The sequence below is a fragment of the Aphelocoma coerulescens genome, chromosome 3 (assembly GCF_041296385.1).
Source record: "Aphelocoma coerulescens isolate FSJ_1873_10779 chromosome 3, UR_Acoe_1.0, whole genome shotgun sequence".
NCBI classification, from domain to species: domain Eukaryota; kingdom Metazoa; phylum Chordata; class Aves; order Passeriformes; family Corvidae; genus Aphelocoma; species Aphelocoma coerulescens.
The window spans coordinates 119815312-119839253 of NC_091016.1; the positions used below are offsets into that span (position 1 = coordinate 119815312).

The following is a 23942-nucleotide window of genomic DNA, read 5'->3' on the forward strand; positions in this document are numbered from 1 at the left end:
TTATTTATTCACAACCTGAGAGAAATGCAAGGGAGGCCTCTCAAGGAATTATTATTTCAACTTACATTTCTGCATTTATAACACCTTCCCAAAAAATGCCAGGATGTGTAAGAATCTTAGAATGGTTTGGGTTGCAAGGGACCTTTAAGACCTAGTACCAACACCCACCTCCCCTTCTTCCTGAGCTGCCAGTGGTGCTGGCATCACCCTTATATGGCAATAAAGCTTGATTTTATGTTGGTATCTGAACAGGGTTTATTCAGAAGAGCCTGTACAGGTATTGCTAAAGAACTAGGAAGCCGACTTAAAAGCAAGGATAATTAAGAAGATGAGAACATAGACTCAAAGGAATTAAGGAGTCCCTTAGACTTGAACTGTCAGTTCAGAAGAGCAGCATTGGATCAAATCACTCCAGTTTCCACAGGAATTGCTGAAGCTGGAATGTACGCTCAGGGATCATCTTGCACCACACTCCCATCAGAGCATGGCCAGCTAGAGCTCAGAGCTGTGTCCAGTTGGGGTTTGAGTAGCTCCAAGAATGGATACAACACAATCTCTGTGTGCAGCCTTTTCCTGTGTTTGCCCACCTTCACAGTGAAAAAGTTTCATCTTAAGTGGGATTTCCTGTATTTCTATTTGTTCTCAATGCCTCTTGTCCTTCCACTGGGCACCAAGGAGAAAAGTCTGGCTCTGGCTTTACTCTGTCCTAGTCAGATAGACCCCAGCATGTCCTGGCATTTGATTTGTTCCTCCCCAGGGACAGGAGGACTTTGCACTTCCCTTTGCCAAACTTCATAAGATTCCGTTTCTCCAGCCTGCTGAGGTCTGAGAATGAGCAAATAAAGTGATATCAAAGTCTTTCATTAAGCTTTTTATTTGTGATTCATTTACCTTCTTTCTCTACCACCTTATGATATAGATGACAATACACAACACTGCCTAATTACCCCCACCAGGGTACAACTAACAAATGAAGAAGGACTGAACAGAAAAAGATGTGTTTTCCATACCTTTTTTTAACACATCTTTGGAAGAATCCCGTTAAATTCTCAAACCACTCCAGAACTGAAAAACCCTTCATTTTAGCAGCAGTGCGTGCCTTCCTTCGCACCTGGACTGCAGAGCGTTGTGTTCCAGTGCCCTCTAGCGTGCCAAATTAAATTTGCCTCGGATTATCTCAGGCTGCTGGCCGTCAAGAACAATCCCCATTCACATAAAATCTTAGCTTTTCTGGCTACCTTAATGGCCGTACTGCCACAGATAAGAGACCAGGACCCGTTACTGCCTGTTAGAACAGACTGGAGCCTAAGACATCTTCCCTGGCCAACAGTTAGGGACAAGCAATTTGCGCCATGTAGTTTCTTTTAAAGTTGATCTCCTTTATCACCACCATAAACATGCAAATGTGTGAACATTTGTGAAGTGTCGTGTGATACCTCACGAGCATCTGACTTGGCCTTCTGTGGATTGTTTCCTCATACTACTGAAACAAAGTTTATTGGAACCTTTTTGTTTTTTCTCTCTAAAATGGGGCTACAAAGAAAGTTCTTTTGACAAAAAGCATTTTTCTCTCTTCTAGTCATCCTCCCTGATCCTGGTGACGCCAATGCTTGCTATGAGCTACCCATTTTCAAGAACCTTTAACAACTTATGTGGGAAAACAGGTATGTGACAGTAGATCTCCCTTACTGAAGCACAAACAAGGTTTTGCTGTCATTCTTGCTCTCAGGGTCTGTCTGTCCTAATATCCATCAATTTATCTCTCCATGCATCCACAGATGGTTTTTAATCTTCTAATTCAAAGGAACTGCAATGAGTCTAATTGTAGCCTAATGCTAGCAGCACAATTGTCTATCTCTAAAACAATTATTGGATGTTTCACCAATTCTAAACCCCACTAACTGAGCTTTGTTTTGAGCTTAATGGCACAGTTCATCCATTATTCATGTACTCTTCACCACCTTGGAGCTGTATTTCTTCAAAGGTTCTCTGGCTGTCATTTTGTGGACATCACCATTTCAGTTAAGACTTCCTCTTGCAAAAAGCATTTCTGGAAATAACATTTAATTTATAAGTGTCTAATCTTTGTATCCATTGTTCAGAGAAGATAGTGACACTTGGGTCTTAGTTTAGGCCCTCGTGGCCACAAGAGGGAGGGTGCTGGGATTCATCTCAGGAGCTTGTGGATGTGTTGTGTTCTGGATGTGTGCCCATACTCCAGGAGAAGCACTAAGTGCCTTTATTTGTGTGAGAAAATCATTGCCCTGTGGCACAATTGGCTGTTCAAGCTGACACATCCTGGCTGTGTCACCAAACACAGAGAGTTCTGTGGTTGCTGGTGGTGCTGTAATCCAGGTAGTGCCAGAGCTGCAGGGCAAGGCAGAGCCACCTCAGCCACCAGCACAGGTGTGACTGTCCTTACTTTGCAGTGCCAGCATGTTCCAGACTCTCTGGCCTTGTCTAATCCCTGTGCTTTGTTTTGCAGGAAAATACAGAGTATCTTCTTCAGAGCCATCCACTTCTTCCACTGAAAATACTTCCAAGGCATATTCCTTGCTTAACTGAAGCACTGCCAATGTTAAATTGTGTAACTCTGAAAGGACCTCTTCCAAGACACACACAAAAAGTACCTGAGAGTCACCAGGAAGCGGACTGCTTAATTTTGACTGAACTGTGCCTTGGTGCATTCTTCTGGAATAATCATTTCTGGTTAATGCGTAAGGCAGGGAAGCTGAGAGGTGGAATTTTACAAGGTCTGCCAATCCCAGAAGAGATGATGAGGATTTGAAGGCTTTCAAGTGCAAGAAAGGACCAAGAAAGGGAGTGAAGAATTCTCAGCCCTTAAGTGGGTGCTTAGCACTATGCAGTACTGAGCCATGAATTGCAGTGCTTCTCACAGGTGTTGTCCAGCAGATTTGGTATTTCTCCTATCAACTCTCTGAGTGATCCCAAAGGCCTGTGTGGATACACAAGTACCTCACAGCTTCTCTCCTGCCCTCATATTAGAGTCTGGAAAGGCCATAATAGTCTCCACTTTCTATTTAAGACTTTCTGGAACCAAAAATTTCTAAATGAGAAGGCCCATTTCAGATCTTCACTTTTGACTTACATAAAATGAAGACCATGATGATTCCTCCGTGGTCTTCTTTCAGATGGAAAGACTGAAAGTTCCATGTGGCACTTTTTTGAAGAAAAGGAAGCTTTATGGCCTTAACAACATTTTTCTTTCCCTTGATATGTAATGTGGTAAGACAGAGATGGTTTCTGCTGTCTGCCACAGAGAGGACTGCGTTTATTTAATGCATAGTAGTGTTCAGAATGCAAGGAGTGCCTTGTGTAAAGTCTGTATGTTTGGGTCTTCTCTCAGAGGAGAAACACACTTGGAGGACTCAGAGAATAAGCTCGGTAGTGAATATAAATCACCACGTGACAGGCAGGATGAATGGTTTTATATAAATTATTGCTCTAACACTACATTTGTGGAACCAGTTATTTCAAGCTTGTATACCTTTAAAGGAGGGATTCCTGTCTTGAGAAGAACCTGAAAAGAATTATAATGCACACAAATGTTACAAAATTTAATGTACAATATAGTAGATGGAATCATGAAGATTTAGATTTGAGGCCAATATCAAATACTGCAGTCAGATGGTACAGCCCTGTTTGATTGTCAGGGAATCAGGCCTGTGTTTGCCAATGGTGAACCTGTTCCTGGAACTTTGGGGTGAATCAGGATGGGAAACTGTTCCCTACAGTTAGAAGCACTTATGATGGTTTGGTATGGGCAAGGTGGGGATGACTGAAGACAACAATCAAGTATCAATTAAATATGGTATTTATATTGAAAGCAATTGGGTTTTGCTTCAAGATGTAGATATAATGCTAGAACTAGAACACACTTCAAGATGAAAATCCAGAATGTCTTTGAACTGCATGGCCAGTGGAAACTTGAAAATCCCACCTTCACACATTATTTCAACAAATCTCGCTTTTGTGCAGCCATTTGGTTTAACTCGCTCTGGAAATAGTGTGTGCAATAATGAACATCCTCTCCTGCTGAGTGAGAACAGGCTTTACATGGACTGTAAAGTACAAGTGCCTGCACAGTCCCAGTTCCACCACACTGTGTCCCTGCAGGCATTTCATCCCTGAGGTTTCACCACAGTTCCCAGTTTAGCTGAGCCTGGCTCTTGACTGCCTGTGCATGAGAAATCAGGATGTGATACCAAGCTGCCTGGCACCAAAGGGCCATCTTTGAGGGATCTTCAAAGGCAAAGTCCTAGCCAGCATAACGAAAGCCATGACAATTCACCAATGAGAAGCAGCTGAGAAATTACCTGTGCCAGTCTAAAGACTTGAGGTCAAGCTTCACTTGAATACAGACACAGATAAACTGGGAGAGAAGAAAAGGGGCGAATAGTGAATGGGACAAGAAGGGGAAACACATAGCAACAAACATCCTGTACCCCTTCCCCCCCCCCCTCAGCAGCAAGAACCAAGTCTTTGTCATAGGCAGTGTGAGCAGTGGGCTCACTAATAGTTTTCTCCCTTCATGAGTCTGGTATTTTGGGTTGTTACCCCAATTCTTCCCTTTACTCTGATCCAACTCCTTTTATTCACCTTCCCTTCTTGAAGTAAAGGCTGTCACAGGGCTCATTTCCTGATGATTCCTGTCACTCATGTACCTCCCTTCCCTGGACAGCAGTCCCTCTGCCATGGCTGTGGCCCTGCCTGGACTAGTGTGGGGACCAAATAGAAGTTGCAGGGCTTTTTCCATTTGCAGCTTGGCTGGAGTAATCCCTCTAAACAATGGTTTCAGGAGAAGGTCCTGGTTGACCCTGGTTCAGCATTGCCCAAATCATTGAGCCCATGTTGTCCCCAGGGTCAGGTGAGCCAGGGTAGCCAAGAAGGAGCCTGTCCACAGCTGTCCCTGAAAGGAATGGCCACCAGCCCTCACTGAAACTCCTGTGTGACTGCAGGTCTGCACCTGCCAGCCATGCTGCAAAGGATGAGGTGTCTTGTTAACAACAAAGAAAATATCTGCCCAGCAGAACTATCTAGTTCCAGTCCCAGCCTTGGACAAGGAAACAACCATACAAGAGTTGCCCTGCTGTGATGTTCTGAAGGGAGCCAAACCATCAAACAGGGCCCAAGTGCACCCAGGACCACTTGGTGGGACATCCCCCGTGTCTGGAAGCCACGACAGGTTCTCCTGGCAGAGTCAGTGTGTGGTTTGGCAGAGTGGAGACTTGGGCTCTGTCTACACGAGCAAACAGAACGTCGGAGCCTACACGTGTTTGGAGTGCATAGTGACAACTTGCATTCTTAGTCTTGGTGTCCCTTTAGGGACACCAAAATCATGTGCAGGGTAGCACTTGGCTGGGGTTTGCCAGGATCCTCCCTGCCTTGGTTTCTATCTCACACATTCACTAGAAAGCTGCACCATGTAATTTTATTCAACTTTATGGATCTCCTGTCTTTCATTGCATAACCCCGAGTGATTTATGAGGTTGTCAACTTGGGTGGGAAACTCGCTTGATCCAAGGGGGAATCCCCTAATCCAGATGGCAGAAAGTAATGAGATCTGTAATTCCCTTTCACGTGTGAGATCCAGGCAGTCAGGTGTGTTGCAGGAAAAGCTGATCTAAGTGTTTGTTTTGATTTTATTCCAAAGGCAAAGAATAATAGGGACAGAGTATTAATTTGGTGATAATGCCTTAATTAAATGGATTGTTTGTCCCTACAGGACTGCTGTGATCAGCAGAATGGATCTAAGTAGGAATCAGCTCCCTGTGTACAACCTACTGCCATAAGAGTGCATTTTCCCTTGGCTGCCATCCCTTGTAACTTGTACCTGATAACTACAAGGGCAGCATCACCCTCTGTGATTATTTACCATTTGTATTCTGAACTCCTGCAGAGACAAAGAAACTGCTTTCTAAGGAAACCTGGATATCAGAGCTTCAAGTGTGGAAACTGTTAGAGCCCTTGAAAGCAGAGATCTTAGGACATACTAGATGAATTGCTTTCTGATATCTGCAGTTAAGTTCGAGGATGTCAACACCTTATCCAGCACACTGTAGTACCACAGACCCAGTCTTCATCTTCATACACTCCTCGACTTGTGAGATTATGGTTTCCAAAGACATGTGAACTTAATGGCAACCATGAGAGATTCTACCCTATGATAATTGATACTCTGCTCCAATTCCATCCAGAGCCTGTTGAAATTATGGGAGTTTTATAGTTGCTTTAAAAAACCCCTTCAGTTAGGCTCAGAGAATAGCTGTACACTTGAGTCTTTGAAAACCTTATGTGATGAAACCCTCTAGAAAGACAGCTAACTTTAATGTGGATGTATTTCCCTGCTAGAGCACTGGCCAAAACTGTGGAATAGTAGTTTATGAAATCTGTGTAATAGCTAATTAGTGTAAGGAAACCAGCACAACCCCAGGGAAAGTGAGTGATGATGTATTGACTTACATAAATATCTGTACCCTTTAGAATTCTTGAGCAATTTTTGTAGGAACATTTCCAGAATCTTAATACATGTGTTTTGGTGTGACTTTTACCAGTGATTTGAGAGGTTTTGCCAGTTATTTAATCTGAGTTTGAACTGTGGCTGAGAGTAAATGCATAGGCTCCAGCACTGCTGCTTGCTATGGGATGAAGAAACAAAACTTTCAAAAAACATACAAGAAAGGCAGTGTATAAATTTTCATCAGACAGCAGCTCTACATGACACACTTTAACTGCCACATCCCTCAGAAAAAACCAGACTGCTGCCAAGCTGTTGACAGAGCTTTTAATCCATATGATGACTGGTTTTCTACTATTTGTATTCATCGTTTTTCACTGAAACCTGATATCTTATGAACTATGGAAAAACAGCAGGCTGAGATTTGTCCCCCCTGCAGTTTTTTATCTTCTAGCCATCATGGCAATGAGGATGATAGATAAGACAATAGTTCCAGCAATTCCACCAATCACCATTCCCACGATGTTCCCGTGGACCTGCCTTGACTGACATCTCTCACCTGTGAAGAAGAAGGCTTGTCCTGATGGGCACCTGGGAAAACAAAACACAGATTCAGTAGATCAGGAGCCTTGTCATGCCCTCACCCCAAGCTCTTCACATTCATTATCCCAGATGAGCTGTTCCCATTGGAGGGATTCACATCACAACGTGCCCACCTTGTGTGGAGGCTATTTACACACCCTGGCAGCACCACAGAATGGGGCTTCTTTGCTTTATGCAAAGAAACCTGCCCTCCTGGCTGCTGGTAGGAACCAGTCACTGTGCTAAAGTGGTTTGTTTCTACCTTTCCTTGAAGAGCTGGTGGCTTAGACCTCTGAGATCTGTAGCTCTGAATACTTTTTAGCTGCATTGCTTGAAGAAGAAGGCCAGGGCAAGGAGGGAGGAGGTCTGTGGTACCTGCAGCTTGCTTTTCCGTTCACATTCACACAGACTCCATCATTCTGACAAGGGTTTGGGTCACATGGGTCTGGCAGATAAGGCAGCTGGTCTTGGACAGGCTCTGTGTCATGGGCTGCTCTCTTCTGCCTTTCAAGAACAAGGCCTTCCGTGAGGGCAGATTGCACACGTTGAACAGGAACTTCAGTTTTATTGAGGTGAATTATATCTTTAAAAAAAGGAGAAAGACATCAGAATCAGTGAGTGATACTATGTGTAGTGTGCCTCGTATCAGGGGCTCACAGGATGCTTTGTGGACTAGAGGGTGCTCCTTGTTCATTTTCCCTTCACAGAGCTCTTGCTGTACCACAACATGTTCTGTGTATTTAAAGCACAAGATAGAAAATAAGACTGAAATTACAGAAACAAGTTAGGTAAATCTGTGATGTTCTGTACTTTGAAAAATTATGCCAAGTGAGGCCATCCTACTTGGAAATAAACACAGTGGGGATAGCCTTTAGTATGTTCAGTGCTTAGAAATGGACACAGCTACTGGTCAGGGTGCCTAAGGGTGTCTAAGAAGTTAACATTTCAAAACTCACTGCCATTTAGATCCCTCTGAACTCACAGTCACTTTAGTTAACCTCACCCACCTGACACTAGGTAACAGAAATGCTTTTTAAAGCATTAATCAACTTTTTAAAGTTGATTCCTACTAGAAGAGATGTTGGAGACAGGTGGCAAGAGTTATTGGAATGTATGAAAATAGAAAGAATCACCTATTTTGTAAGGAGAATCAGGAAAAGGGTCCTTACCATTAAATTCTGCAAAAATAATCAGGTCATCATTTTTCAGGAAGCTTCTCCGTCTCATCTGTCTGTGGGATATGAAGTTACTCCACCCCCAGGCTACACTTCTGTTGCAATTGCACGACTCATCAAATCTTCCAGCAATTGATGGTTTATCCCATATTATAGCTCCATTATCTGTAAAGAGAAAATGAGCACCACAATGTTGTGCAGCTCAAAGTACTACATGACTGCTTTCTGCATTACAGTGTTAAAAGGGGATTTATGCTGTAAAATCAAGTTCAGACCTGAAATCCCCAAACAAATCCCAGAGGACTGACAAACTAAAAGTGCCAGGTGATCTTCAGGTATGGTCTGCATGAGGATTCTTAGTCTATGTGAGACCACTGAAATTCCACAACTCCTCTTTCATTGAGAACTAACCAAACACAAACTGCCTCCTCATTGTCACCAGCTAAGAGTTTCCTCCTGAGTAAGGATGCTCCCCCACCAGTTTGCAAGTACCTATGGGTTAGAATTTAGCAGATTTTGGTCATTCCTATGATTTATTGAACATATGCATACTTAGAGTTTAAAAGCTTCTACTGAAAAAGTATGTACTTAACTTCCACTTGAAAAAGTAGAAAGTGATGAAGATTCATGTGTAGTATTTTATTCTGTAACAGACTCCATTTGTCCTATTATTATTTCTGTCATAGAATCAGAGAATAGTTTGGATTGGAAGGGACCTTAAAGATCATCTCATTCCAACCCCTGCCATGGGCAGGGACACCTTCCACTAGACCAGGTTGCTTCAAGCCCCATCCAGCCTGGCCTTGAATCCTTCCAAGGATGGGACATCCACATTTTCTCTGGGCAGCTGGTTCCAGTGCCCAGCCATCCTCACAGAAAAGAATTTCTTCCTAATATCTATTCTAAACCTACTCTCTTTCAGTTTGAAGACAATTCCCTTTTGTCCCGGCACTCCATGCTTCTGTAAATTGTCTCTCTCCATTTTTCCTGCAGGCTCCCTTCAGGTACTGGAAGGCCACAATTAGGTCACCCTGATTGTTCAGCCTTCTCTTCTCCAGGCTGAACAATTTTGAATTAACACATCCATGAGAAAGGGTGAATGTTGTGCATTCAGACTATGTAGGTTGAGGTTCACTGAGTACTTTGAAGTTGACTGAACCTCCAAAGTGCAGGTTCGAATTTTTGTTGCTTTACTAACAGAATACTGCACCCTGCTGGCATTCCACCAACCTGTGATGATGTGTCACCTATCACAATGGACAAACCACAGGTAGAATGGGAATTGCCTGCTCTCAGGAGAACTCTACATTTAGAATCATACTCAGATATCCCAGGGGTTGTTCATAATAACACCAACCTTATATGTGTCACTTTTCATGTTATACAATCTTCCACAGGCAGGAATTCTGAGTCACACACTGGCAAGTTGTACACAGGAAAGTTCCCAAACTGGGAAATATGTCCCAAGTTTCTCAGCTCTGAGTCCTACACTCAGTTCTCTTACTCTGATTCCTTGGCTCTCACTGCCAACATTCCTCCAGGCAGACACCTCTTACCTGAGTTAATGTGGTCTTTGCTTGTGGTGAAGCTTTTGCTCGAGGACATCCTTTTCAGGACATCGGGGTCCTGATCCAGCACTGTGAGTGTGACCTGGCGGTTCAGAGCTGGCCACTCCAGAACTGCATCGTTCTCTCCACTGCACAGGTGGAAGGCTACACGAGCGTAGCTGCTGTTCTGGTAGTTCGGCAACACGCTGATGCCAAATCCATAACCCTCAGGGCTGTAAAAACGGGGGCTTTCAATAACAGTGATGGATGAGTTCTCAAGGATTTTGCTGAAGTTGTGAATGACCCACACAGCTGTGGGACAGGGGGTCTCTGTCAGAGTGACATCATCAATAGCAATCCCACCCGATGAAGAGCTGGGGTTGCCCTTCAGTCCTTGGAAGAGGTAACGGAACTTCTTCTGAGCGTTGAGGGTTACGTGGGCAATTTTCCAGTTGGAGTCACTGTCCGCTGTGATAAAAGGAAAGCAAAACATTGCTATCAGTGTGATTAGAGATATTATGAAGCAACTTGCCCCTAGCCATCCATCCCAGCTGCACTTTTAGACAACTGGACCTCTCACAGAGTCCTGAAGGGCAGAGATCTTAAGCTGATGTTGTGACTATAATATATCCACACTGTTTTGTCATCTAAACGCTTTGGAGATGTTGTACAAGGAACTCTTCACACATTAGGGAATGACAGTCTCTACTAGAAAGGGCAACATGCTAAGAGCTAAGACAAAAAGGAGGGTGGGAATCAAGTGTTAGAATTAGTTTTTTCTAACACTTTTCCAGGGAATTGTCCCTCCCTACAAGCTGCTGCAGCCTGATTTAGGCAGATTATGACAGGTCTTGTGCTTTGACAATATAAAACACATGGGGCCTCAGTGGCTGAGTTTGTCCTATTTAGCAAATCACCTAAAGGGGAATCCAGTTCACATTTCCAAAACTGCATAAGTTTTTATATTTCCAACTATCTAAAAATCAGTCTGAGATTCTTATTGACTGCAGAGGAGCACAGGTATTTACATCTGAACAGCACACTCTTAGATCATGTAACAGCCAGTGGAGACAGTCAGTTGGTCTCAGCATGGCTTGGGGTCCCTCTTAATCACCAAGTGCAACATAATTTTAGGAATGTTGTGACTTCTGCTGTGAAGCACCAAATTTACAATATTACAACCCACAGTTCCTCATGTAATACCAAAATTCTTAGCTGTATTGCAATATATTCTGGCAACTTCGGGAAAGTCTTTTGGTTTCTGAGACAGTCTTCTGCATTCATGGGAACAGTAAGACAACTCCTTCCCTCTACCCAAATATTCATCTTATTTCCAGAATTACCTTGAAAGGTTTGAATTTTCCTCATCTTGCGAATGTTCCCAGTGCCATCATCCTCTTTAAGCCAGATGATCAGCTTGTCAGAAGGGCTTCCTGTGGTCCTGTAGAAGAACTGGAGGCACTGCTGAGTTCTCTTTGGATAAAGGATTCTGGACTCTAGGATTGCCACCTCATCTTCCTGGCCAGAGCTGGTGCTGAAGAACATGAAATAGCCAGCATCTGGGAAGAAAGGGTAGACTGTCACTGCCTGTTTACACATTTCCTGCAAAGCTGCATAGTGTAAATTCATCATTTCAACTGCACATTTTAGTAAGCAGAAGAGTAGTACTCAACGTGAATAGTAAAGGAAATAGCATGTGATAACCATCCAAGACAGACTGGGATAAGAACAGGAGTAGTAGTTCAGCACATACATGGAACTCATTGCTGTCAGCTCCTGTCAGTTTTGCTTTAGTTGCTCTAATTGGAAATTGGATTCCTCAGGAATGTCAGAGATACATGAAACAGAGGATTCAGTGCTGACCACAAGCAATTAGTAGATACATTTAAAAATTTTATTTATACTGAAGATAATCTAAAAATGAGATCTTAGAGATCACATGCTATATTGCCTTGTAAAGAGTTAGATAATTTCTTATCAGCAATAAAGATGATAAAAAGGGGTTGGACACAAATCTAGCACTGTCCTGACCTTGAACATGCAGAAGGCCTTTTTTTACAGCTTGCCCAAACACTTCAAAACTCAATTACTCATCTTAAGAAAATTATTTAAGAATTCCTGCTCCTCTAGTTTAATTGTACATTAACATTTTTGAAGTGTTCTTTACTTTAGTTTTGAAGTGTCTACTTTTATCCTTATATTTACAAGGATTCACCATTTGCACACATCATATCTTGGTATCACATGAAGTTGTCATGTCTTATCTGTATGGTATTGTGTCGCTTTTTAGTTATTCAATTTAGTCAAAGATTAAATTAATAAGTTAAATTATTTTTAGCTGTTGTGTGCAAGTTCCATGGACTCCTGTCCAAGATAACATATCACAGAATCACAGACTGGTTTAGGTTGGAAAGAAGCTTAAAGATCATGTTGTTCCAACAGTTACACCTGCATAAAGGCAGTGCAGCTTCCTGCATGGTTAGTGAAGGGTTTTGAGCTGTTTATCAGGTTCTCTCTAATCAGTCAGGGGAAGGATCTCCATTCTCTTCCACATGGTAGCAATATTTTGAACTCATGTCCACAGAAGCCTTGCTAGAGATTGCTCTATGCAATATATGACACTTGACCATCAGTTAAACTTATTCTAAATGTGAGTGTATTAAATCCAAGTATAATCACAAGTGAGAAGCAGCGCTGTGAGCCTGTTGTTGAAATTGTTGTAGTAACAAACCCCCAAATGATCTAGACTACGTGTCCTTTTTGATAAGAAAGTCAAAGGCAACAATAAGTATCCATGGCAATTAGATTATGGCCCTGGCAGACTTCAGCAGACTCCCTAAATGTTAAGCTGTACTTTCCCTCCTTCAGTTTAGCCAGCAGTAAGTCAAAAACCCAGAATACCAAAGCTGTCTGGGCAAAATAGGATCCATCTATGTGAGAAACTTAGAATTTGCCCCCACTTGAGATGATTCTGATTGCAGAACCACTTCTCAAAAAACATCAAAATTCCTGATAGGGTCAATGACCCTTTGGAGGTGCCAAAAGGAGAGACACTCCCTACTCATGCAATTCATTTCTACACTTTGGAGATCCTCACCCACCCCTGTCCATTAACTCTTCAAATAACATTGATACTTATTTTGCACTGAGTCACTGGATTTTAAAGCCTAAGTCCACGTTAAGTGCTCAGTTCAGGCAGACTGGATTTTACCTGATAAACTCAAACAACTCATTTAAATTATTTTCTCCAGTTACAGTTGTACTGTATGGGGTGAGAAAGAGGAGAGAAAGAATCAGCTGAGGGTTAGAAGCATGTATTTCTAGAAAATATCAGGTGGTTTTCTTGAGTTATATTGTATTCTTGGGCCTGATCCACAACTACTAGCATTATAAAAGGTTGGAGATCTGTTCTTTCCAGTGGGTGGGTCACTTGAGTGGAATAAGCTACTCCTGAGTACAGCAAGTCGAAGAGTTACAAAGGACAAGTGAATGTGCTTTAGGTCAGGATTCCTTCCCCCTGTACTGAGGCAAAATTTACCACAGAAGTCACTTTTATCTTGGAAGTGTGTTGTCATTTATCCTGTCTAAACATTGAGAAATTAGGCTCTTGCTTTTCAGAACTGCCGGTTGGGACTTCATCTTTATTCTCAGCTGTAAACTAGCACCCTGTGACTGTGACTGGGGCTCACTGCTCTATTTTTGAGAACGTCTTCCTTTGAAAAATGGTGAAATTACCACATCAAAATAAAAAGTATCCCTGAACTCCTATCATAAAATCTTTGCAACTTTCTTCTACTTCCAGAACTAGAACTCCACAAGCTTAACTTCCCATTTGCATTGCAAACACAACATTTATGAGTGGCTACAAGTGCTGTTTGATTCTTATCATGAGGTAATACAACTCTTATACAGACTTTGGAAGTTGAAGTAAATAATTTCCCAGGTTATATTTAAAAGACCTCTAGTTAAGATTCTTTGTCCCCTTTGATCTTGCTAGTGTGGACAACATTCCACTAAATTGAAAAAGTTTAGTGAGAGTGGGAGTGCAAACACTGTACAGAGTCTTTAACAACTTCTCTGAACCTGTCATTGTAATCAGCCCTGGAGAAAACCCAGCTCAGAAAGTGTCCCATTCCTTTGTTTTACCTCTGCAGCGCCCAGCAAGTGTGTGGTCCTCCTGCCCCGTCACGTTGCCCTGTTGGTGGACCCAGTTCTGGTCATGGTTGGTGCCCTGGATCATACCACAGATGTTCTCAAACTCAAAAGAACACTGGTCCAAAAAGGTGTGAGTTGAAGCTGAAAAAAAATACACACATGGTCACCTCAGAGTAGTAGCTCATTAAAATTTCTGCTCTAATTTTGGTGGGGTTTGTTCACAGCAGTATAACTGTCCTGTAGAGAAGACAAACCTCACACTAGCGGATGTGAGCCCAATGACTCAGAGGAGGAAACATTTGATTCCTGGAGGGATTCCCTGGATAAAGACAACCACCTTTGACCTCTTTGGAGAAGGTTAAAGAGCCCCATGTGGCAGTGACTGTCTTTGTGCCTGTTTGCCAGCCTTGGTGTATTTAACCATTCCTCAGCTGAAGTAATTGTTCATCACAGCAGTTCCCTGATTGATAAACTTGAGCTCTGTCCTTCCACTCTAAGCAAAGTCCACCTTGTTACCTTAAGCTGGTTCAGCTGAGTTTGCCTGCAAGGTGATGCTTCTGCTGGCAGCACTGAGGGGACAATAACTTTTCAGTAACAACCATGATCAGTGATACCATCTTCAACCAGCGCAGCAAACACCTAGACAGTGTGGGATTCCAGAACTAGCCAATCTCAGGAGCAAAATAATCTGATTAAGACCAAATGTCAGTAAAATAGGACAAAGTGCAGTTGCATTCACCTTAGAAAAGCTCAACAAGGCTGCCCACACACCACAGGCAGTACACAACCACAGGTCTGAACTCCTGGGAGCAGCATGGAAGAAGTGTGAATGGTTTGACTTTCCTTGACTAATTTTTACAAAAATAATGACAGTGAGAAGAGCTAAAAAGGGATGAGAAGGGAATAAACTGTTTGTGTTTATTTGCACACCACAGGTCCTGTCCCATACCTCCTGAAGCACATTTGAGAAGAGTTTTTGTTATTTTAGAGACGTAAGGGAGGTGGACCAGCCTGGCTCAAGTATAACCAAATAGTTTGCCATGGTTAAATTCTGACTTACTGCAGTTGTACATGCGATTCAGTCTTTCCAGGTCAATGGCACTGAGGTCTAGACGTTGTCCAATTATGTCATCAAATGCTGGTATCTTTGCTGTAATTGTGGGGACACTTTCATTTTTGTTAAATGAAAGTGGTTGATAGTGCATCAACGATTCGTAGTCATAGGGGGTGTTCAGATCAGTGATGTAGCTGTCATCGTACTTTGCAAAATTGTGCTCTTTGCCTGGTAAAAGAACAGAAAAGTGCTTCATTTTTAGAGGAAATTGAAAGGAAATGGCATTAGCACCTCCCCTTGGATACAGTTTTCTAAGGCACAAATTATATACCCAAAAGCAATTACTTTGCAACAAAATATTGAAACTTAGATTTGTGTTTGTCATTTGGATAACAAAGCAGTGCCTTTTGATTGCAGCTCTGTGCTCTCACAGGTGACTTCAGTAAATTCAGAACCAAATACCAATGAGCTGTAAAGAATGGTATATATAGGATGTTAGATTACAATTAATAGGAATGGTTTAACAGTAATGATCCTGAAGGATTAAGTTTAAGGATTAATATACTCCATTCCAGAATCTGTGAACATTGATGCAAACATTTCCCAGGATATTAGATCATATATGGAGAAGGAGAGGCTCTGAAACTCACAAAGGAGATAAATATGACAACCCTGGAGTGTCTTCAGGTTCTGTTCTTCTTTAAGTAAAGAATGCCCTAGCAATCTCTGGGGGGAAAAAAGGTATTTTTACCCTAGATTTATAATATTTATATTTCTACTGAAATAGCTTTTGGAAACACATTTCTCATGGTTTCTTGGTGAAGTAATTTGCCCTTAGAGAAAGTTTTTCATTATGAAGGTGTCTGCTAGGGCAAAGAGAGGGAGCCATTTCACAGGCTTTGGTATAAAAGTAAAAAGATCTTGCCAGCATTTCTGACTGCAAATAATGTTTTCATAATATTTGGCATTCTTTTTCAAAGACAAAACATCACATGACTGTGCTGTTGGGTAATTACAATTTCTCTGTATAACAACTGCCCTGCCCTTCTGTAAATCACAAAGGTCTTCGGTTCAAGGCTTGCGGTTATACAAGAGCTTGGAATTGTTTTCTTACAGATACTTGAATTGCACCTTTTATCAAAAATAAAATTTAAAAAACCCCTCCCCTAGCCACTCCTTTTCAAACAAATCATTGTTGTGTAAATACATAATCAGATCTCACAGAGGACTACAGAAGAAACTGCCTAGGGACCAGGGGGACTGTGAAGATTTTGCTGAAACTCATAAAGCCACTGAACCTGATAATACTAAACCTGAAAGCAAAAACCTACAGAGACACGCTGGGCAGGAGAGAAATACTTCATATTTCCCATCTAATCTAATAATTTTGAGGTTTTTTTCATGTGCAAAGTGAATATTTCCAGTTTCAGGAAAGCCTGAATCTCTGAATATAAAAACCTTTCAGATTTTGAAAGGATCTTTGCTTAAAGAAGAGCCACCTCAAATCTCACCATCTAAGTTTACAATTTGCATGACATGGTAAGAGGAAATAGATTCAGAGAGATGGGAAGTGATTTGTTTAAAATAAGAGAGCAGATCAGTCCTGGAGCCAAGGGGAAATAAAAGTCCTGATTTCCAAGCAGGGCCTCTATCTTCTGGCCTTAGACAATCTCTGGCTTTTGACCAGAGAAGTTGTACCAAAATTTCTTGATTTACTGTGGTCTCAGGTGTGCCCTACCATTTCTAAAATTCTATCTTTAGAAAGGTCTTAAAATCTAGAAGTGCAAATAGGATATTGATAAATCTGCACTTTGCAAATTCTAACTTGAATGTTAAAACCCACCTGCAATAATTTCGTCCCACCAGATATTCACGTAGTCATCCCGGTCCATCCTCGACTGCTCGTGGTAAAATCCTAAAGCGTGCAGGATCTCATGTTCCACAATAGCTCTGTAGTCACACCCTGACCCAATTGAGAGGTTCTGTCCAGTCTGCAGGTCCCCCACCATGGACCAACACCTGAGAAAGAGGGAGAGCTTACTCCCTGTTCTCTGTATTTAACTTCTCAATCTGCTCACTGGATTTAAAGTACAATCATAAAAGTTCTTAATATTAAATGAGTCACATAAATAATTATTTAGGTGCTGACCACATGCCTTAATTCTCTAAAAATATGCTACTCTGAAAGCAGACTTACCCCCACAAACTATCACTTCATTACTTATCCTCTGTGTCAGAGAAGCTCACCCTGCATTTTTGAAAGCCACAGAAGTTTAGTCCTGCATCAGCTTCCATTTTGCCAAGAAACATAAAACATACATGGAAACAGTAAATTCATCAAAACAGGCTGAGCTTTTTTGCAATAACTTGGGCTCGAGAAAAAACTCAGGAGTATTTAGAATAGCAACATTTGGTCCTTTTTAAGAACAACCATGCCTTGCATTGGCCAGATGTGTGAAAATACATTTCCAGTATTAAGGTCTTCAACACTGACTTGTCAAAAATTATGGAGCTTGTAAACTTGTAAGACAAGTGTCATAGGACACTCAAGGAAGAGCTGAAGGCAGAAACATGAACTTCAGGGAAAATAAGAAATATTCACAGCTGATAGAGTGATAAGATTTTTGTGCTTTTCTACATTTTCTTTCAAAACATACTTAGCTGTAGGAAATAAAATAAATCCTTTCAGTTCTTGAAAACTTGAATTTCTGTGCATAACACCCTTTCAGATTTTGAGAGACTATTCATTAAAGAAGAGCCCTGCCAAACCAACAGATATATTACAATAAACTCTCTTTCAATCACTTTTTTTTTTTGTCTGTCTTACAAAAATTTCCAAACTTGAATTCTAGCTATTCACACTCACTTTCCTGGTAAGTTAAAAGGATGTGCATGGGGCTCTTCACTGAAATGGAAAACAACCCTAGACGGAAAAGTGGAAGCAGTTGATGAAAACTCAGAGATGCTGGGATTCACCTTCAGAGCTCATCCTGTAAATAACAGTCAGCAGAGGGAGGCAGCTGCTTGCAAGCTCTTTGTCTGAGAATGCAAAATGAGTTGTTTTCCTGGTGGCCTCTTTTTCTCTGCTGACAGCAAACCTTTAGACTGCTGAAGTCAAATGGAATGGGTTCCCAGCTGATTCTACATTGCAAAACTAAACAGAATTTGATATTACCCTTACCCATCTTGTTTGCTAAAAAAAATGTATGTTCTTTCTCCTTCATATGGCTTGAAATCAACGCAGGACTTCAGGCGGAACATTTCAAATGCCTGGAGAATTACTCCTTTGGCATTCAGGTCTGGAAAGCAAGGAAAGAACCTTTAATACACTGCAGTTTGTTCACCTTGGAGACGTAAGGTATGTACAGATTCACACATGGAACCAAAGGAAAAATGATTGAAATTATTGAATTTGATTAAGTTGTGGTTTGCTATGTTAGCTGTAGAAGGAAAATAATTTTGATATAAACAAGACTACAATAAGTAGTTATTAGTGACGTTTAACATTTTTTGTGTGAGAGAAACAGTTCTGGAAAAGGCAATTTTTTTATCACAGTGACTGCAGTACAAATAAGGATTGGAGATAAAATCTGAATAAAGTGTCTGCTTTACCTAGGTCATCACCCAGAATATAGGGAATAGGGAACTTCCATCTGTAGGTCTCATTTCTTAAGGCATTTCGCTGGTTTTTCTGAAAAGGGAATTAACAGCTGGTGATGCATCTACTGCAGGGAGCTAAGCTGATTTGTAGCAAACATACAATTAGGACAAGCAACAGAAAGCTTTTAATTACTTACAGGGAGCAGTATATCACCCTGAAAGAGGTCCAGTCCAGCAGCTGAAATGCAATTTAATCAAGGATAGTGTCAATGAAACATCAAATGTATTTCTTTTCATAAACCATATTGAACATTCTTATACAAGGTTAATGTCCTTGGGCAGCTACAGAAAATAAGTAAGGACCAGCCTCTATACACTGAAATATAGGCAATAATAAAAGTAACAGCAGTTTCCAGTTTCTACTCAATATTTACTTCTTGGAAATGTTTGCCTTTGTGGTGGCACTATTATCCATGGTCACCTTTGATAATCTCTGCTTGCTCTCCGATACTGACAAGAGTCACACAGTGGGACAGTGCTCAATAAACATCTAAGTTTTTTTCCATGTTTGTAAAACTTTATAAAAATCATACAGAGATGGGCAGAAAATGCTGGTGGGACTCCAGAGTCCTTCCAAATCACACAGTGTTTTTCTGCCTTAGCACCATGGGTCTGTCCAAATTTCAGAAAGGAAAGACATCTGCATCCCTTGTTTACACAGGGTTCCAGTCCTGGATAGATTCAGGTGTCACAGAGAGAGGAAGGTAATTCAGAGCTCACTTGATCATAATTCTCTTGAATATATTCTCTCTCATGAGCTACCTGACCATCAGTCTCCTTTACAATACTGAAAATTCAGCATTATGCTCACAACTCTTCAGGCCTCATGAGAATTTAGGCATGAACTCACCCAAGTTGATGTGGGGAATGTCTTTGAATATCTCACCAGCTCCAGCATCTGCAAGACAGTCAAAACGTAGAGTGTTCGGATGTGGTGGCACACAGCAAGTAGAAGGAAATGCTTCAAAACTCAAACCAGCTCACACAGCACTTACCAGTTTCACTGGAGACATGTCCCACCTGGAAGAGAATGGAATACAACCAGTATAAGGTATGCCTCTAGACTGAGAGGAGCCTGTAGAAATCAGGTTTTACTTACAGAGACTGGAGAACCATGGACAGAACATAGAAGAAGTGTCAGGCAGAGTGCGAAGATGCTGGAGCCCATTTTTGCAGTGGGAACAGAAGCTGGTCCCTCTCATCTCTGGCAATATATAGGGCATGTTGCTGAGCTTTCCATGGAGTATCAGCCAACCAGCATTGGACTTTCTACCTTTGAAGCATTATTATAACAGTCAGATTTCCCCCTGGATGGCACCTGATGGCACTGCTCTTATCAACTACCTAAGTCCACTTGGAGGAACATTGCAGAGAGGAATGTGGTACCTTCATGTCTTCGGTGCAGCTGGTGAAAGACCCACCCAGACTTCACATAACAGGATCTCCATCTGGCCCAAAGTTGCTGACTCCTTCTCCTGTGTTTGTTATCTGTCAGCATTATGATCTTGACTGCACAGGAGAAAAGCCACACTCTCAAGCAGAATTATTCCAGGTTTACAGCAGTCCAGCACTAATTGAATTTGGCCCAGTGCTGCTTTCAATTAATAATTAACATCACACTGTAAAGATTAGAAGTAAGAGAGATATGATTATGAATGCCCTGACAGTGTTTTCCCTCAGCTGATCCCATCCCAGAACTGATGCTCCATGCACAACCTGCCACTCTGCCTCCAGAAGTGGTCACTTGTATCAGTAATCCTTGGCTTTCCAGTTTGATGCTCCTTTGTTTTCTGGTGGATTTCAGAGATCACAAACTCTTGTCCTGCACCTTGCTGTCTTTCTCAGGGGGCATGGGTCAGGAAGGGCTCTATAAATCTCTAGTTTGCTGTGCATCCGTATTCCCATGAGTTCCATGTGCCCTGGAGTACCTGAGTGCCTTTAACTTAGGCATGGAATCCTGTCCTTCATTTCACATCTGAAATTAAAAGTCACAAAAGTGAGGATGTTCACCCCTATGTTCAGCAATTAGACAGGAAAGGGCTTGTGCCATGACACCACCACCCACAGTGCAAGGCAGAGAGCTTGGGTCAGTAAGTTTTGAGTAGGATATGGGCTTGTCCTAGAAAGGAGTCAGTCCTTCAACCTAAGCAACACATTTTTCTCCAAACAAATCAGAGTAGGAAGCTATTCATAAGAGATCACATTGCAGAGAAAAACGTACAGAGATATTTTCTTGTTTGGAGAAGAAGGGCCCCAGAGCACTAATCTTTCACCTAGCATACATGGGTGTTCTTCAGCACTTGCTTTTAGGAATGATTGTTTCTGACACCTAAGCTGAACAGGACACACTACTAGTAAAATAAGTATGTCTCAAGATACAGCATGTCAAGGCTGTTCTCACAGGTGAGCAAAGAGAGTCAAAATACAGCACGAAGGCCATATTTGCAGATGTGTAGCAGTGGATGTGAGAACAAAACAAAAAACTGAAGCAAAATCAGAGCAGTCTGAGAAACACTTGGTTTTTAGTACCCTTAACTTTAAAATAACTGAAGAACCTAAAGAGGATGTCTAAAGAGAAGTTATTCTGAGGGCATATATTTGTTTTCATATATATATAGAGGCTCTCTTGGACCCCCTTTAGGCACTGGACTGGGCTCTAAGGTCTCCCTGGAACCTTCTCTTCTCCAGCCTGAACAGCCTCAGCTCTCAGCCTGTGTCTATAGCAGAGGGGCTCCACCACCAGTTTCATTTTGTCCTCCCTGGAGGGCAGTGCACGCACATGCTTCCATTGGCTGCAGTTCTGTAAAAAACTTGGTGTTGGGAAAAGCTGTTGCTCTTCCACTCTGGGTAGTACAGCAGGTGCCTTACGGTTTCTTACACCACATTGAATGAAGTGCCCCAAATTGCTGTACGTCAGTATTCCCACACCCAAGGGCAAATCCACCCCAGATTCGTTGACACAGGCACAAGCTGGTGTCACTAAATGCAGATAATCCCTTTTGTTAATCTGCTTGTACTGCTTTTAACTCCACTGTAACGCAAACTTTGAGACAAAAATGTGGCTCAGGTATTTGTGTCCTTCACATGGGCAAGAATGGAAAAAAAAGTCTCCTGAGATGAAAAACCTGTCATATCAAAGTGGTACCAACCACATTTTTAATAAAAAATTACCCATCCAGCTTCCCAAATTTTAGGTAAGTCTGTTTCCTTTGTACAACTTGAAATCAGCACAAGACTGAACTTGTCAAATGCCTCCAGGTTAACAACTTCAGCATTCAGATCTGAAATACACAGCAGAGGATAACACCAGCACTTGCTCTGCTTTTAAAGTATTATAAATATCTATAATTCTAGAAGAAAGAATGAATAAGTGTACATTAAAAATAGGAGCATATATAAAAAAATATCTGCCTGGATGAAAGAACAGGAGGCTGCTAGCAAAATTCCCTGACTGGAGTAATTTCGGCAAAGGTCATAGAGAGATAGTCTGTTATTAGATAAACTGATAGTACTGAGCCAAACAAGCAGGGTTTTGGACATCCAGGGCATTGTTCAAGTACTGCTGGAAAATTTTATTGCATGCTATAATATAATCTGAACTGTTGTCAACTTTGAGCTCAGGGCCAGTAAAAAGAGATACAGGAGAGATACATACGATTTTAACAGCAATTTATTATTTGTTTCTCCTCCTGTATTATTCAAAACTTAAAATAGTGTCTAAAATCAGATGGTAACAAGGATAGTGCTCTGAACTATTTTACTTAGAAAATATCTGCATGTCCTCTCAGCCTGTACTGAGATGGAACTGGTAGGAAGACACAAGGCACATAGGGGAGAGCAGATCAACATGAATGTTTTTCACATTAGGATTCCCTGACTTGATTACTCACCTCACTGTCATGGCTGTGCTTTGCTGAGTGCAAAACCCACTCTGAGTGAGCATCAATGGTGAGCAAGGGAGACAAGAACCCAGATCATGAAGCCTCACACTGATCAAACACGGGTCACTCACAAAATCTCAACACTCTTCGCTTCAGGAAAACATCTCCACTGTTTGTGTCACCCAACACAGCCCCCCTGAACCAACATTCAAATTGTCAAGGGTGACACTGGCCCCAGGTAAGGCGATACCCAGCACATTTACATCCCTGCACCTGCCCTGCTCCCCAGAGCAGCAGCACCAAAATCCCCCCCAGCAGCAGCAGCTCTATAAAGCTGCTCTTGCCATCCCTGACACTCCACCAACAGCAGCCACTGCCCTGCCTCAGGCACTGCTGCCACAGCCCCCTTGGCCAGCACAGCTCTGCTCCCCAGCTCGCAGCATGGAAGCTTGTCGCTCTCCACAGCAATCCAATGTCACTTCATACAGGGCCACAACCGTGGCCATCATCAGCCTGGAGGCCTTTGCTGGCATGTGGATAAACGCTTTCCTTGTTTGTGTGCTTTGCATTGCCTGGGTCAAGAAGAAAACCCTGAACTCTAATGAGAAGATCTTGCTGCTTCTGGGATGCTCCAGGTTTTGCCATTTGTGCATCTCATGGGTATATTCATTTCTTTCAATAATTTATCCCAATTACCTTTATGTTCACTCCATAATTAAGCTTATTGTATCTTTTCAAACGTTTTTTAATTATTCCCACTTGTGGGTTTCTGCCTGTCTTTGTGTTTTTTATTGCATAAAGATTGCCAATTTCAGGAACAGGTTCTTCATCTACCTGAAAGTAAAAATTGACAGGATTGTGCCCTGGCTCTTGTTGGGGTCAGGGATTTTAGCCTCAGCTGTCAGCATCATTACCTATAACCTCGCTGAAACTCACAGTAACAACCTCAATTTCACCTGCCTTGGAAATTTTTTGGAAGCAAGTGTCAGAATGGATAAACATTTTTTCTCTTCTTTTTTTCTCGTTGGCTTTGGATATGCTGCTTCATTTATGGCAGTCATCTCTTCTGCTGTTTTCCTTCTCTTTTCTCTCTGGAGACACAAATGCAAGATGCAGACAAACTCCAGGAACAACCTCAGCATGGATGCCCACATCAAAGCCATGAAATCTATTCTCTCCTTCTTAGTGATGTACAGCATCAATTTTGTATGTTTGATCCTGACAATAATTTATGTCAATAAGAATGAAAATACCATGATATTTCTTATATCCATATATCTGATTGCATTTCCAGGTGTTCATTCCCTTATTCTGATTTTCGGTAATCCCAAATTGGAAAAGGCACTGCTAAAGATTCTCTGCTATGTGAAGTGCAAGTTTTTCCTGAAGTAGGAACTGTGATAAAAGCTG

At 41.8% G+C, this 23942-nt stretch overlaps 3 protein-coding genes across 6 annotated transcripts in view; 2 read left to right on the top strand and 1 right to left on the bottom strand.

Annotated features, from left to right (window-relative positions):
* ADGRF5 (adhesion G protein-coupled receptor F5) overlaps window positions 1–3474 on the top strand; it is a 47383-nt gene extending 43909 nt beyond the window's left edge. For 3 of the 4 annotated variants that reach the window (XM_069011730.1, XM_069011729.1, XM_069011731.1), the window contains 2 exons: window positions 1580–1664; window positions 2486–3474. In XM_069011730.1, the coding sequence (XP_068867831.1) occupies window positions 1580–1664; window positions 2486–2565 (165 nt within the window). In that variant the 3' untranslated portion in view covers window positions 2566–3474. Of the gene's footprint in view, window positions 1–252; window positions 1550–1579; window positions 1665–2485 lie in introns of those variants that run through there. The other variant, XM_069011732.1, reaches the window with a different exon arrangement.
* Window positions 3475–3926: 452 nt separating this feature from the next.
* On the bottom strand, window positions 3927–19819 carry MEP1A (meprin A subunit alpha). Its single transcript, XM_069011734.1, has 14 exons — window positions 19751–19819; window positions 19647–19671; window positions 19502–19549; window positions 18789–18829; window positions 18604–18682; window positions 18173–18290; window positions 16835–17010; window positions 14998–15219; window positions 13929–14078; window positions 11126–11341; window positions 9792–10250; window positions 8230–8400; window positions 7436–7643; window positions 3927–7069 (listed from the first exon to the last, which is right to left on the bottom strand). Exons 1-14 carry the CDS (start codon window positions 19817–19819, stop codon window positions 6922–6924), a joined length of 2130 nt encoding a protein of 709 aa, XP_068867835.1. The 3' UTR covers window positions 3927–6921.
* A 3154-nt stretch (window positions 19820–22973) lies between these two features.
* LOC138107427 (taste receptor type 2 member 9-like) lies at window positions 22974–23942 on the top strand. The gene has a single exon (XM_069008647.1). It carries the CDS (start codon window positions 22974–22976, stop codon window positions 23922–23924), a length of 951 nt encoding a protein of 316 aa, XP_068864748.1. The 3' UTR covers window positions 23925–23942.

Coding starts and splice junctions, on each gene's coding strand:
- MEP1A (XM_069011734.1), bottom strand. CDS start 19,819: ATGGGCTCCAGCATCTTCGCACTCTGCCTGACACTTCTTCTATGTTCT. Junction 18,291..18,603: donor TATTCTGGGTGATGACCTAG/GTAAAGCAGACA, acceptor CTTGCTTTCCAG/ACCTGAATGCCAAAGGAGTA. Junction 17,011..18,172: donor TTTTTTAGCAAACAAGATGG/GTAAGGGTAATA, acceptor CCTCTTTCTCAG/GTGTTGGTCCATGGTGGGGG.
- LOC138107427 (XM_069008647.1), top strand. CDS start 22,974: ATGGAAGCTTGTCGCTCTCCACAGCAATCCAATGTCACTTCATACAGG.